General features: G+C 54.4%; 1 protein-coding gene across 2 annotated transcripts in view; it reads right to left on the minus strand.

Moving 5' to 3' along the window:
- KIAA1614 (KIAA1614 ortholog) overlaps nucleotides 1-12,681 on the minus strand; it is a 54,175-nt gene extending 41,494 nt beyond the window's left edge. The window contains exons 1-3 of one of the 2 annotated variants that reach the window (XM_049700377.1): nucleotides 11,913-12,674; nucleotides 9,256-10,202; nucleotides 8,522-8,585 (exon numbers count right to left, since the gene is read on the minus strand). In XM_049700377.1, coding sequence (XP_049556334.1) covers nucleotides 8,522-8,585; nucleotides 9,256-10,202; nucleotides 11,913-11,959 — 1,058 coding nt within the window. In that variant the 5' untranslated portion in view covers nucleotides 11,960-12,674. Of the gene's footprint in view, nucleotides 1-8,521; nucleotides 8,586-9,255; nucleotides 10,203-11,912 lie in introns of both variants that reach the window. The other variant, XM_049700379.1, reaches the window with a different exon arrangement.
- Nucleotides 12,682-15,501: the final 2,820 nt, after the last annotated feature.

Raw genomic sequence — 15,501 nt, forward strand, 5'->3', positions numbered from 1 at the left:
CGAGAGCAGCTGTGCTCCCCGAGGCTCCGGCTCCGCCAGCAGAGATAATGAGGTTACCAGCCCGGGGAGAGACGCATCTGCAGCCGCAGGCCTCTGGCTGCCAGCCCGCACGCTCGGAGCCTTCTGGTGACAGCTGTGGTTCCCCGGCTGTCGGAGGGCATTTGTCACAAGACCTGGTGGGCAGGCAGGAGGGCTCCAGGCAGCTGGCCAGATGCTGCCAAGATCGGCCTTCCCCCCAGGTTTTTAAACCATTTTCCAGCTTGGCTGTTTCCTTTCTGCTCCCTCTACTTGGAGCTGTTAATTTTTTTTTTTTTTCCATCAGCTGCCCTGCTTTGGTTCCTGGCAGGCAAAGCTGGTTTCTCCACTGATTAGAAAAGCAGGGTTTTTTAGGCGCCTGGAGGCATCCATGCAGTAACAAACTGAGCAGGGAGGGGAGCAGCAGCTACCTTCACAGATGGCAGCCAGGGTCAGCGGGGCAGGCAGCTCCCGGTCACGGTGCACCCTGGAGAGGGCAGGCCCTGACAGCCCTGTGGCGGGAAGGGGGGTCTTTCTCCCAAGCGGCAGGGGGCAGACAGGTGCAGCGCTGTGAGCCTGTCCCAGTCTAACTGCCCAGCCCCCATCACTGCATTGTCTTGGTCCACCGGAGGGGCAACAACCCTGCCCGGCAGACAGGTTCTGACTCCTGAGGAGAAGGGAGACTCTCCACTCTAATCCGACCACAGCCCTAGAGCCAACCCCTTCCCATCACGGACTATAACCCACCGTCCCAGCTGTCACAGTTCCTTTAGAGATTTCCTGGAAGGACTGGGGTGGTCCCTGTGTGGCTTGGCAAAGACAACTCCATCTGAGCACAGAGAGCTTTTGTCATGGCCGTGAAAGCTCGCACATGGAGGGCTCGTGAGCTCAGCGGGTGAGGCACAGGGAGAAAGTGGCTGAGTGCTTCCCCCAGGCCTGTTTCTCCATCGGTAGACAGCGGGAGTTACACAGGGGACAGAACTCACATTGCCACCCTGTAAGCCAGGGCCTTTGGCCAGGTAGCCTGCCGTACCACAGGGTGGGGTGGGGGACCCTGACGTCCTCTGTGGGGGGTTCACAGATGTTTGGCCCTCAAGAAGCAGCAACGCCTAAAAGGGCTACTGGCTGGGGACCACGGGACTTCCACGTGCGTATTCTGGCCCTTCCATCTGCCCCTCCAACCACCAGCATCCTAAGCTGCTCCCCAGGACAAAGGGCGGCATGCAGCCCCCTCCTGCTCTGGTCTCTCCACCTAAGCCCGTTTCCTAGCAGAGAGACAGGCTTAGCTCTGACTGCAGCTCCCCTCCCACCCAGGCACAGCCAGGTCAGGCTCTCCAGTCAGGACAACCACCATTGTCCCCCAGTCAGAGAGGTCGGGGGACAGAGTGTCCTCCTTCTGCAGCCATCATAATCCTAGATTAAAATAATAAGCTCCAGCAAGTCCGGCTTTAACTCTTTCATCCCAGGAATATGAATTAGGGAAACAATTTGGAATGTAAAGAGATCTGACATTTCCCAGATTCCAGGATGCAGCAAGTAAAGGGAAAATACAGTGTACAGAACACATATAAGCCTTTCTGTCCAGCATTTGTGCCATTTTTGTATATTAGAAAGCTTTTTGATGACCAAGGATAGAGCGCTCCTGCTGTCACACTGTGTGCGGTTCCCCGAGTGAGGGGAATTGGAAAGGTGGGCCCGGAACCGATTCTGGAACACGTGCTCCATGAAGGCAGGGGCCTGTCTGGGCTCATTACCACAGACACCTTCTTCCCAGGGCTGCGGGACACGGACAGGACAGAGCTGAGAGTGGTGTTTAGAAGCGTGGCTCTGGGGCAGCCTGCCCAGGTTCTAATTCTGGGCTGCCACTTACCAGCTGTGTCACCCTGGCAGGTCACTTAGGGGTTAAGGCTCAGCTTCCTCCTCTCCTAAATAGGGGCTCAGTTGTTAAGTGAGACTGATCCCCTTATAAGAGCTGAGCACAGAGCCAGGAACTTGGTGAGATTCCATCGATATTAGCATTTATTATTACTGCTTTTACTATTTGCACCATTATTTTGTTAAGTTACTCTCACCCCCTTACTGAGCAAAGGATGGAATCCCTGAACACGAACTAAAATCACCTCCCGAAGAGATCCCCTTTTTGTCTGCCAGAAAGGCGTGTTTAGAAGAGACAGGCCATCTTAAAGCTAGAGAGGGTTTGGTGGGTTTTGTTCTAGACCTTCAGAGCCCTTAGCAGGGCTCCACAGAAAAGGCAATTTCCATAGAATGGGGAATGGGAGGAGGCTGTTTGGTAGCGGAGGGACACTGCTGCCCAGATAATAAAAAGGCGCTTCTCTCAACAGAGAAGGAAGAGCTGTTTAAGAATGGCATATACCTGGACAAAACTCTAATTCGAAAAGATACATGCACCCCTATGTTCACAGCAGCGCTATGCACAACAGCCAAGACATGGAAACAAGCTAAGTGTCCATCGACAGACGAATGGCTAAAGAAGATGTGGTACATATATACAATGGAATACTACTCAGCCATAAAAAGGAATGAAATAATGCCATTTGCAGCTACATGGATGCAACCAGAGATTATCATACCAAATGAAGTAAGTCAGAAAGAGAAAGACAAATACCATATGATATCACTTATATGTGGAATCTAAAATATGACACAAATGAACTTATCTACAAAACAGAAATAGACTTACAGACATAGAGAACAGACTTGTGGTTGCCAAGGGGGAAGGGGGGTGGGGGAGGAAAGGATTGGGAGTTTTGGATTAGCAGATGCAAACTATCGGTATTATATACAGAATGGATAAACAACAAGATCCAACTATATAGCACAGGGAACTATATTCAATATCCTGTGATAAACCATAATGGAAAAGAATATGTATAACTGAATCACTTTGCTGTACAGCAGAAATTAACACAACATTATAAATCAACTATACTTCAATAAAATAAACTTTTCAAAAAAAGAATGGCTGCTGTGGGATACGCTCATTGAACACCTTTGAAAAGATCTGGGTGGAGGTGTGCAGAGCTTCCCTAGGACGTCGACTCCTTACAGAGAGAGCAAAAAGGCTCTGTCCTTGCCTTCCTGAAGAAGGAGGACAAAAAAATCCTTGTGGGCTGTCGCTCTGCTAGCACTGCATGTGTGGAGGCAGGTGACCAAGACACCCCCATCTAGGGGGACAGTGGCCTGCTCCACTCTGGAGGCCATGGAGGAGGGCTTCCTCTTCTTGAATTTCAGCCCAACTCCTCAAAGACGAATGGTCTTGAGCAAATTAACTTTCTTGAGCCTCTTTATTCACAAAGATCGGTACCATAATGCGATTTTCTTGTGTGGGGTGTATGTGAGTGTGACAATGACATGCATGGCGATTGCAGGCAGCACTAGCTGTGAGGTAGGGCTTGAAGTGTTAGCATCCTTCCTTCTCCACCAGGACTTAGAACCCTAGATGCTTCAGGAGCACGGTACGTAGTTGAAAACACTGGTGAGTGGTTAAACGAAACTTTTTTCTTTTTAGTTGTAGTCTTGGCAGGTTTGGGAGTGGCGAGGGGTTCCCTCTAGTTTCTCTTTGCGTCTGTATATCTGAGTTGGTGGGCAGGATGGGGAGTGGCGGGGGGTATGCAGGACGGACAGGGGCTTGGCTAGTCTTCATTACACCCTTGCCTGGGGGAGTCCTCAGTTACAGCCCTGCAAATCCTGGGGAGATGCAGGAGCGTTTCTTCTCCCAAGCTCACCCCCAGGGCTCCTCATGACCCCCTGAGACTAGGACCAGAAGATCCAGAACCCAACCAGGGAGTCAGAATGATCTCCAGATCCCCTCACCAGGCTACCCGTGTACCAGGCCACGGCACACAGCAACGTCCCAGCACTGCCAGAAGACAGGGTCATCCTGCTGGAGGGAGCGGATGTGGCAAGAGGGAGACAGCGAACGTCCCTCCATTTCCTACTGCCTTACCTAAAACCTAAATTCCAAGGCTCTCCATCAGTGGCCTCAGCCCACATTTCCACCCTGTGTCCTGATAGCATCTTCCACGCAACCCACCTCACACCTCTCCCATGCACTTCTGCAAGCCTTACCCGTTTGGAATGTCGTCTCCTGGCTCCACCCAGATCCTGTCAAGCTCACAGGGGCGTCCAGCCCTTGGTGAGCCCTCACTTACACCCATGAATGCATGCTTCTGCCGAACATTTTCTGAGTGCCTGTTCCGTGCTGATACTCGGCAGGTACCGGGTCCCAGAGATAAGAACAGCATGGTCTTTGGCCCTAAGGAGCTCCAGAAGGAGATCCACCAGCAACAGCTATGGCCAACGCTGATGTAAGCAGAGTGGGCAGTGAGGGCAAAATGGGAATTCCTTCTGAAATTACACACAGTAGTAGGGCCACAGGAGAGTCTTCCAAAATGCTAGGTAATAAATTAAGTTTTAAAAGCCCAAGATTTTCTCACAGCTGTGGGCCTGACCACTTGAGCCACAGGCCAGGCCTCTGAGATTCTTGAGGGTTCCCTGTCTGCCCCTTCTTTAAACTGGAGTCTGCAAACAGCTTTGGAGCAGGGAGTTTTGACCACTAGCCATCTCAACAGGGGCCTGAAAATTGGGACCCACCAAAGTCTGAGTTGCTGCCGGCTGGCACCCTGTTCCTTCTTTTCTTGTGACGAGGTGTGTACACAGAGACTGGGCTCCCCATTGTGAGCCTCAGTTTCTGTATCTGTTGATAGAGATGGGCACGATTCCACCATGGGGATGGGGGGAAATCAACAACCTAGGAAATCCTCTGAGCTTCCTTCATCATTACAGCACAAATGAAACAACCCCAGAGACGCTCTCCATTTATCCCACAGCGGAGCAGTAGTTAAAGTCCCTGCAGACACACTTCAGGATCTGGGCCCCCCAAGATCACACACATGGAAGGCCCTGATTTGAAGCAGAGTGGGCCTGGGTCACATAGCACGGCCTCTCCAATGAGACTGCCAAGGAAGGCCCTGGGCCTCAGGATGCATGCAGCAGCCCAAGGCTGAGTGCCTTTTTGTAAAAAGCTGACTCCCTTTCGGTGCGGGGGCTGGGGCGAGCATTGTACTGACTGCTGCTGCTCCTCTGGTTCCACGTACTTTTTGCACGAGCGGGGCAATCTGTAATCCTGATACGCCCTCTCAGAGCCTCAAGACAGGGGAGAGGCCAAGTGGATCCTGGCCATTTTACAGACAGCAGGGACGGGACACCATGGGCTGCTAAGAACGGATGAGGGCAGAGCCAGTCCTGAGCAGAGGATCCTTCACTTCCCCCCCACCCCCCATCTCTAATAAGTCCAGTGCCCAGACACGGCCATGAGCAAGGTTGCTGACAGCACTGACCCCGCTGGCCACCTCTGAAGTGCTTACGTCTCACCTCATCCTCTCCCCACCCCCAGTCAATCCCATTTCCTGAATCATGTCAACAGTGACTTAGGAGAGAAATGAGCTTATCCCATGGAACCTGCCATTCACCCTTCTTTGTCTATACTTGAGAATACCAGGTTGGGGGAGGCCGAGGATCCCCGGATCCCTAACCCAAGGCATGGCCTGTGGGGACAGCTTGTGGCAGTGCTGCTTCATGGTTAGGGCACAGCGCTTGGCACGGAGCAGCTTTGACTGTGGACCCTGACTCCAAAACTTAACAGCTGTATGACTGGGCAAGTCATTTAGCCTCCCCCCAGAGGGGTCTCTGTCAGTGAAACAGGAACAATCAATAGGGTTCGCTATCAGGATAAAGTGAGGATGTGGTGCAGCACAAGGTCTGGGAATTGAGTGTCAGCATGGTCTTCTGGAGGGAAGGACCACCAGGTTGCTCCGGTCCTCTGGGACGGAGTCTCCTCTTGCCCCTCAGTAGAGGGGACAACCATTTGGTCCTGGGGCATTTCTGGTGTTCCCTCGGCATCTCAGGGGTCTCGTCTCCACGGTCGACTCTCCCTGTGACCATCGCAATGAGCTGGGCCAGCTCCCCAGTCAGACAGTGACTACTGTCTTGGTCTCTGCTGTCACCATCATTTCAGGGCTTCTTGTCTTATCACCATGCAGAGCAGTAACAATTGAGGACATAATTAAATACGTGTTGGGTTAACTTGGTCACGGGGGTTATCTGGTTGCAACACTGAACTACACTGATGCTAAGTTTGACTGGGTGTGAAACTGGACCTTTTATGCCTCAAACACTGAGAAGATCTGAGGGGCTCACTGCCCGAGCACGTCCTGACTGATGTCCTGGCCCCTTCAGGATGGCCATCATGATGGTGACCACAGTCTCAGAGTCTACACTGCCCAGTGTCTTCAGCCCCTCAGTACACAAAGCCCCAGGACCCTGGTCCCATGTGGCCAGGGGTAAGGAGCTGAGGGAAGTGTGCCTTATTCCAAAGGTCTCTCGGGGAGTTCAGCTATACAGAAGGAGCATCAATAAATCCATCCTGCTTAGGGGAGAGATGGAGCTTGCAGTGTCTTAGGGACCACTTTAGTATCTGACCAAGAGACTCAGGAATAGAACCAAATGAGGAGCCCTGTCCCAGAAGGGCTCTACACATGGCTGACCTTTCTCCCATCCTTGAACTAGGATGTGTAGAGCCCTCCTGGGACAGGGCTCCTCATTTGGCTCTAGAGGTATGCTCTTTGGCCCTTCAGCCTGGGTATCTACTCAGCAGGGGCCTGAGTATAGATCACCAATAAAGGTCCGTGGGGCACTGTGAATGAATGACCTTCCAAACAAGCCAGAAGACAGTTTTTCCCATGCCAACTCTATGCCCGGATATACGCTGGGCACCAACCTCATTCCACACACACATTCTCTTCCTTCATACATAGACATGTGAGATCATCATACATTACACATAAGCACACACCTACACATCCTACGCTGACACCCACATACCTTATCCAAACCCTAACCTGCTGCAGATGGTCTGGAAGGTGAAACAATAGTCCAGAAACCCCTACCCTGAGGATTCTACACAAATGCCATCTCCTCGCAGGACTGGGGGAAAGTCCCTCCCAACCCCATGGTTGAGGTTCTTTTCCTTTAAGATGCGTGTTTTTATTATTTGTTATCCAACATGTGAGTCAGGAGCTTTGGCTTCTCCTTTCAATAGTGACCTCTGGACAAATCCCCCATGGCCATCTTGCAGCTGAGACTTCCTCCCCCCGCCCCCCGCCCCCCCCCCCCCCCCCCCCCCGCCCCGCCGGCCCAGGTAAGAAAGGGTGGGAGTGGTGGGGGAGGAGCAGCGGCAGAAGAAGAGGCCCCACCTCCTCTGGGCACAAGGTCTGTGGGCCCAGGCTGCATCCTTTACGGCCCCCCAGGGAAGGACGAGGGGACAGGGCGTGGGCCAGGGTGTCGCTGAGGACCACAGTCACACCCCTCCACATCGCGGCCGGGCTAGGAGGGGATATGAGGAGAGGCTGACCGTGGCGGCCGTGGAGGCGGGAAGAGACCCCTGGCAGGAAGGGGGCAGGCACGACTCCAAATTATAAATAACGAGGGAGGAAGGAGACAGAGAGCCCCCTCTCCGCCAGGCCCTCAGCTGATGCCACTGAGAAGGCCAGTGGCCAGGCAGAGGCTGAACCCCTTGAACCTGGGCAGCCCTCGCTTTGTGAAAGCAGGACTGGGGGGCCCTGTCCACATGTTCTGAAGGGGAGGGAGGTCAATAAGTGGAATTTATCAGGCAGGGAGGGGCCTGATAATGGAGAAGTGACACTGCTGACCTTTGCCCTCAGCAGAAACCACGAGACCCTCAGGAGGGTGACGTCACTGCACGGCTGAGGAAATGGGGCCGCTCCCAGCTCCGGGACCTCTCTCAGCTTCACGTGCCAGGTGCGCAGCAAAGACTGAGGAGGAGGCCGAGGCCTGGGCAGCCACCAGCTCAGGCCCACAGATGGCTCCTCACCCCGCCCGGAGGGTAGTCTTCTCACCTGCCTGGTCGGGACACTGCCCCAGCCCCATCCCAGGCCCAGCTTCCCAGAGACATTCGTGGAGGGGCTAGAGCAAAGTCAGGGAGGCTGGGGGCAGTGAAGGCCTTTACATAACCCAGCACACCCCTTGATTGGGAAAGGAACTGGCGGAGTAAAAGCCTTGCATTCGGATATTTTCCCTAAGGATTTTCACGTCCATTATCTTGTGTTCAGCCTCACAACAGTCCTGAGAAGTATCAATACATCACACAAGTATTATTTGGCCCACTTTAAATATAAAGAGACAGAGGCTGGGGCAGGGAAATGAGTCCCAAGTCGTAGAGCAGGTCGTTTGCAAAGTACTCTTCACTGTGCTCCGTGCCCCATGGTTTTGCACAAGTAGCAGCGGCACAGCCTGGGCCACGGGGGTGGCTGGTGCCTTCTAAGAGGTCTCCGGGAGGAGCCATGGCCACCTGTGCTGCAGGGTTTGCCTGCCCTCTCGCTGCTCTCCTGATGCTGTGTAAATGAAGGTACAGGGACAACTGCCAGGAGGGAGGGAGGGACAGAAGATGTGCGCTCTGAGATCTTACCTGCTCTGGTCAGCGTCCTGCAGGGAGATGCTGGAGTCCCAGTCCACGTCCCCTGCTAGTCGCTCTAGGACCCAGAACAGAAGCAGAGATCAGGGCAGAGCCAGAAACTGGGCTCTTAGCTGCCACTTGAGAAACATGGAGGAGAAAGTTTTCTCCAGAAGCTATTTACTCCCCAGATGACTCCGACCCCCGAGGGGGAGGCATAGCCTGTCGTGGTGGCTGCTGGTGGGCACTGTCATGCATGAGCTGAGGGGTGCCCCAGGGTCCCCTGAGGTGCTGGGTGAGGGAAGAAGGAAGGGAAAAAGCTGCCTCCGAGGGCTGAACGCTGAGCTCAGACTGACAGGACGCTAACCCTGTTTGTGGAGAATGGCTCCTACCAAGAGGACAGTGAGGTCTGCTGTGGGGTGAGGACGTGTCAGCTGAGGGAGGTGCAAAAAGCTACTCTAGAAGGAGCCACAAGCCACAGGGAAGAAATTGTGGCAGCCTCCACCCCAAGGCTAGAGGGTGGCCTCCCACCCGTCCGGGGGATCTGGGGGGACTTTAGCAGATGGGGCTGAGGTGGTAAAGAATCTCCGTCAAAGCCAAGACTAAGCGGACATCCTGATGAATTTGGTGACTGCCAGCCGTGCTCTCCCCCTTTCCCGCCCCACCCTTCGCGGTAACCCCCTTCCCCCTTTCCTTCTCCTGGACTCCCTCCTGTGCCTCCACCACCACACCCACAGAGTGGGCCTTACCTGGCACAGCTCTGTCCCGGGATGAAGTCCAGGCTGGGCTTCCCACCTTGGAGGGGCCCTGCCCCCCAACACTTAGCATCTCCTGCAGCAGAAGGCGGTTCCTCTCCACGCGGTCAGACAGGGACAAGGTGCTGCCCCCGGTGCCCAGGGTCCCCAGGTCTCCAGCTCTCCAGAGCTCCCCCAGCAGGGCTGGCCTGGGGACGAAGTCCTCCTCGGACGTCAGAGACAAGCTGTCCAGGTCTTCCTGTGTGATGAGACCATCCTGCAGGGGGTATGACCTTCCTTTCCTCAGGCTGGGCCTGTGGGTGGTTTTGTTACAAGGACCAGAGCCCTCAGGCTGGCTTGGAGTGACTCTGTGCATGGAGCTCTCTTGCAAAGAGCTGGGCCCTGGCGGCACAGCCCTGTCGTGGTCAGGCAGTGTCCGTACTGCTTCTGGAGGCCACGGGCTCCTCCTGTTCCAGCTCTGGAGCCCAGAGGCAGGCGACCTGGGAGGCCCGGGGGCCCCGTTCCTGGCAGACTCCTCCTCAGTGACGCTGCTGTCCAGCAGCCCATCGTTTGGGTTCTGAGCATGATGGACCACCACGGCATCAGGTAGGGAAGACCCCTCTGATGGAGTCCTGGTTCCACCCACCTTGACTCGTCTGCATTTGGGTTTCTTGAGGGATGGCCGCTCGTGAGAAGTGAGGCAAGGGCTTGCCCCCTGTTTACCTGCTGTCATCTTCTCCTTCAAGGCCCTCACCTTGGACTCCAGCACAGAGGGGCCTTGGACCTGTATCCCCTGTGCCCCAGGAGGCTGGGGGGCCATCAGGCTGGGTGTTCTGTCTTCTCGAGGACAGGGCCAGTGTCTTGGGAAGTGTCCATTCTCCGGCTGTGGCTCAGGGCCACTTCTCTCCACAGCTGAGGTCACCTCCATGGAGCTGGCTGTTCCGCTCCCTATTTTGGGTCCTCTGGAGGAGAAAATAGACAGAGTTCCTTAGACCCAGCACCTGGCTAGCTCCAACAACCTCCTGGGTCCCCAAAGTGCCTTGGGATAGAGCCCTGTCCAGAGAAAAATAACTTGGGGTCAGAGCAGGGGATGCCCCCTAGACAATGTGAAAGCACCTCGAAGAGTACAAATCATTGGACGGTACACGTAAGTTATTACTGAGTTTTTTCTTCCAAGTCTAAGTAGTGTTCTCATTTTTCTACCCCCATTTTACATGTGGGGCACAGTGGAGAGTCAAACAACAACCAATCTTCTGCCCAATGTGGACCAGAGTGAAAATGGGGGCCAGATTTCCCAGTCCCTGGCCTCTTGCTTTCCTGATAGGTGTCAGGCCTCAGAGGAGGATGGCAACACCTGCTAAGGGCCAACAAGCTCTTCCCTTTCCAAGGGGAGCCAATGCAGAGGATGGACTTCAGGAAGATACCACCCAGGATCTGACCCTCTGGCAGAAGGGGCCCCCTGTGCTCAAACCACAGGAGCGCAGCATGGGGCTGTGCCCACAGGGCAGCCAGGATCAGGTAGCAATGCCTATCAGCATCTGCTCTGTGTCAGGCAGGCCTGCAAGCACTTTCAGACATGCTCTCGCAAATAATCCTCACGCAGTTCTGCCAGAACAGGATTATTATCCTCATTCTTACAGACAGAGAAACTGAGGCACAGAGAGATTAGGTGACACGGGAGCTAAGGGAGGCCCAGTTGGGAACGCAAAGCTTCTCCTCCCAAGGCCAGGGCTCTTCCAAAGCACTCAGTGGCCGTGTACCCCCATTCCCCTACTCCTATGAGGATATTGGTCTAGACAGGTTAAGTGACTTGCCCAAATTACACAGCTCCTTGGTGGCACGGTTGATGTCAATGTCTTCAGAGGGAACAAAAGTGAGCACGAGATTTTACTCACCAAGTTGTTCTGTGCACACATACATGCCACAATGTCTTAATATTTATCCTGCTCTCTGAGAACATGCTCCGTCTCCATCATACATCTAGATATGTCCCACTTGAAGTAAACTGCATGTATTTACATAAATACATGCATCCATATTGACACAAATTACAAACAAAAAGTTATTCACCTCATATATTGACCAACGATTCACCACAGAATTCTCTTAAATGCAAGTCCCTCTATAGTCACTTACTACAATTCAATTTTTACATTTCAGGAATATACATATTTCACCAAGCAAAATACACACACAGTGTGTATGTTACCTCAGTTTTAAGCCTGTGAAGTTTAAGGCCTATCTTTGGGAGGAAGAGATCATTTACTACACCAGTTAATCTAGAAGTTACCAGCTTTGTCTTGGCAGCCCGGCCACCCGTTCCTCTCTTCTAAGGTTCAATCCAGAAAGCAGGGGACGTGAAGGTAATGGGAGCAATTTCAGTCACATTACAATAACTTTCTTTCGGGTAAATTCGAACAGCATTCCAGAGATCATCCATCTCCGGAGACCTGGAAGGATGCGACCTTCCCCTGGGGAACAGTGGGTATCGGCTTGTGCGGCTCGGCACCGCCGAAGTCTACGGCCCAAGTGCTGTTTCTTCTCTAAGCCGGAGACGCTGAAATGAAGACGGACGTGACGGACGGGCCTCCCCTGCGACCCTCCCTTCCCGCTCCCCACTGGCGGTCCCGCCACCCCCGGCCCGCCCGTCGCCTCGCCTCCTCCGTACTCACTGAAGGCTGCCGCCGGCAGGTCGGGCCGCCACCTCCATCCCTTCCATCCCCGGCGAGGCCGGGGCCTCCTCTCCCCCCCCCTCCCTCCCGGGCCCGCTTCGGGGACCGGGGGCGCGCGGGCTCGGCCGGGGCTCCGAGAGTGCGGCCCGCAGGCCTCGGCCCTCGGGGCGCTCCCGGCTGGTCTCCCGGCTCTGCGGGCCGCCCCGGGGCTCCGAGTGGGGTCGGGCCGGAGCAGCCGACCCGCGGGCCGCGGCCTCCCTCCGGGTCCGGGGAGGGGACGCGGGGTTGGGCGGGGAGGAAGCGGCATGGGCTGTTAGCTCATGGTTCGGCCACGAAGGGGAGAGAGGCCAAGCCCGGCGCCTTCCCGGCCGGGACGGGAAGAGGGAGCGGGAGAGCAGAAAGGAGGGGCAGCGGAAGGGGCTAGAGGAGCGGCCCTGGCCCCCACCCCGCCCCGCCGCCCTCCGCGCTCGCCGCGGTCCCGGTCCCGGCCGCCCGCGCCCTGCGGAGCTGCCCCTCCCGGCGGCGGCGAGCGATGCCCTCCAGACGTCTAAGCGGCAAGCACGCCCGCGAGTTTGGGGACTCGGACGGGGCGGGGGCTGCCTTCCGGGCCGCCGGACCTAACCTCTCGCGGCCCGGGTAGCCCAGTCCGCCCGGCGAGCGCCCGCAGCCGAGGCTTCTGGGAGAGCGCGGCCGTGGGACGCGGCTCCACGCGAGCCAAAGCTGCGGAAACACCACTTTCTCCCAGAGCTTCGCGGGAAGGAGTGTAACCCTACACCCGGGGCGTGGGGAGGAGGCTCGGCTGTGGGCTGTCTGGGTGGAAGCTGAGGAATGCCCTTTGTTTAGACAACTTTTCCGGAGGAGTCGCCCTCTCCGAGGGGCCGTCTCCTTGGAGGTCAAGGTCATTTGTTTCCGCTTTCCAGCGGCGCGAGGGGACCCGTAGTGGACGAGAGTTCCCTCATCCTGTCCTGCTTAGGGGAGAGCCAGGTGCCTGCACTGGCAGTCGCCTTGAATGGGGACCGATTCTCGGGGGTTCTGGGCACTCCTGAAGATCCCTTGTCACTTTTTCCAGACCTGGGATGAAGTAGCTGCAAAGGACTTTACCAGCAGCTGTGGCCCCAACCAATTGGGCTTGCTTTCTCTTTCCGCCCAGAGGGAGGGGACAGGTCCCCAACTATATCCAAACCTATTTTTCCACAACAAACGGGAAACAGTAAGAGAATTAGGACCCAGGAGGTTCCGGAAATCTCTACAAAGGAAAAGTGCTGATCGTTTCCTTCTGCCAACAAGTTTCTCTCTCAAGCGCGGTTGCTATTTGCACTGAGGCACTACAGTCACCATCTAGATGACAGACCTGCAACAGTAAGGACCACACAGTGCGCTAACTGCTGCGCAGAGCCAGGAAGGGTGGCAGGGAAGGATGGTAAGGAGGCCTGCCCTTAAGTGAGTAGGAGTTACCCTGCAGAAGAGGGGGAAGGGGGCATCTGGGCAGGGCAAAAGCATACAGGTCTGAGAGCAGCTGTTTGGGGAGCTGTGGGTGGACTAACCTTGGGCTAATTTAGGAACCGGGGAGATTATCTAGGGCAAACCCCCTGTGTTACAGAACAGGCCCAAGGTCACACAGCTCTGGGACAGGTGGTCTCCAGAGTCGTGGGTAGTGCTCTTGCAGTTAACATATTCCCAGAGGAAGCGGTTCTTCCAACAGGGCATTTACCATTCTGTGCTTGTTAGTACCGATCACTTCATAATACAGTAACTGGTACCATTTATGGAGGGCGCCCTGTGTACCTGGCATTGGGTTAAGCGCCTTACATTCCTTGTCTCAAACTGCAGCCTTAAGAGATGGGTACTGTTTACTGTCTCCTTTCTACAAATGAGGAAACTGAGTTAGGTGATCTGCCCAAGGTCACAGAGCTAGTAAGTCCAAGACCCTCACATTAACCCCACAGTACAGTGCTGTTGCCAGCATTCTGCGTGTTCAACATGGAAAGATTCCGTTTAAAGAAGTAAAACTAATTGTGAAGTGCTGTGATAGTCAAATTATGTTGCCATGATGGTCTGGCCCTTACATTTCTGGATCCTTTCTGCCTTCCTATTCTGCCAGCCCAGGTAAAATCCTGTAAACCTCAAAAGACTCCTTCTTCCCCTCCATATGCCATGTCAACCCTACCAACAACGATACTATTACTATTATTGGGGACCTCCTATGAGGGAAGGCATTCTAGGTAGGACCTTTTAGATCTTTACAACAACCCTGCAAAGTAGGTATGGTGTATCCCCACTTTAGGAATATGGAAATCGGGGTACAGGGAGGTTAAGGGACTTGCCCAAGGCCACACAGCTAGTATAGCCAGAGTCTGAACCCAGTTCTGTCTGGGTCCAAGACCTTCTGCCTTGCTTCCTCCTTTCATAGACGCAACTTTGGAGCTCAGCCTCTTAGAGGTTCCAGCTCCAGGACTCTGGCTCCCACCCCTCCCCCAGACGTTAATGATCTGTAAGGCAAGTTTCTGAAAGTTCTAGCAAGGGCTTAATATTTAAAGGAGACCTGCCCTCCACCTTTTAAGATGCAAATAATCACCTTCAATTTACTCATTAAGTTTGTTATTTTGCACTTAACAGGGGGATGGGGTGTCATAGCTATACAGAGGCACCCGTCCTAAAAACACCAATAAGCAAATCCTTAGAATGCTCTTAAATTATCATGGCATTCACATGTCTGAGGGCACTTCTCATTCATCTGGTTTCTATTTGGTTCAGCAAATATCTCTTGAGCTCCTACTATGTGCCAGGCACTGGGGAGACAAAATGTAGTACCACAGACCCTGCCCTTGAGGAATTTCCGGTCAAGGTGGAGTGGGGGAGGGGCAGGTGCTTAAACTTACTGTGTAAGTGGTCCCATCAAGGTTAGCATAGCGAAGAGGTGTGGGTCGTTCACAGGAATAGCAAGATTGAGATGTGTGTTGGGTGGGACGGGAGGTATCACGGAGAGCTGGGTCTTGCAGCATGAGCAGGAATTAGCCAGACAGAGGGGGAGGGGTGGGAGAGGCACGTCAGAGGGGGGGATTAGCATAAACACAGGCACTGAGGTGTGAAACTGCCTGGTTTAAGCGTTAAGTGTAAAAGTTAATCTGGGAAAGTCTGGGGCTGGGGTGAGGCTGCAGCGCAGGGCTTGCGCTGGCCCCTGGTTGAGGGCCTCCAGGCCTGGGGTGAGGAGTTTGGACCCCGTCCTTTGAGGTGGGAGTCCCTAGAGGGTGGTCTGCATCAGGGCTTAGCCTTGAGCATGGCGCGTTTCTGGGCTGGGGAACTGCCTTATTTCCTTGTGTATCAGACACTTTCATTACCAACCTTTGGAGAGAAATCTAGGAGGAACATGAATATATAGTAAATAGCAATCATGTAGTCCCCTTCCTCCATTTGAATCACCTAGGGAAACCCACCATCCCAGGAAGCCTCCTTCCCCTTAGCCTGGATGAAAAAACAAGCCTCACTCCTCCTCTCCACCCTCCCCCAGTGTGCTCTGAACACTCAGCTTGAATAAGGAGCCTTGTGGGATGTGGAAATAGGGTTTCACTTAGGATGGAGGGAAAGGATG

Source organism: Orcinus orca, chromosome 1 (genome assembly GCF_937001465.1).
Source record: "Orcinus orca chromosome 1, mOrcOrc1.1, whole genome shotgun sequence".
Classification (NCBI taxonomy): domain Eukaryota; kingdom Metazoa; phylum Chordata; class Mammalia; order Artiodactyla; family Delphinidae; genus Orcinus; species Orcinus orca.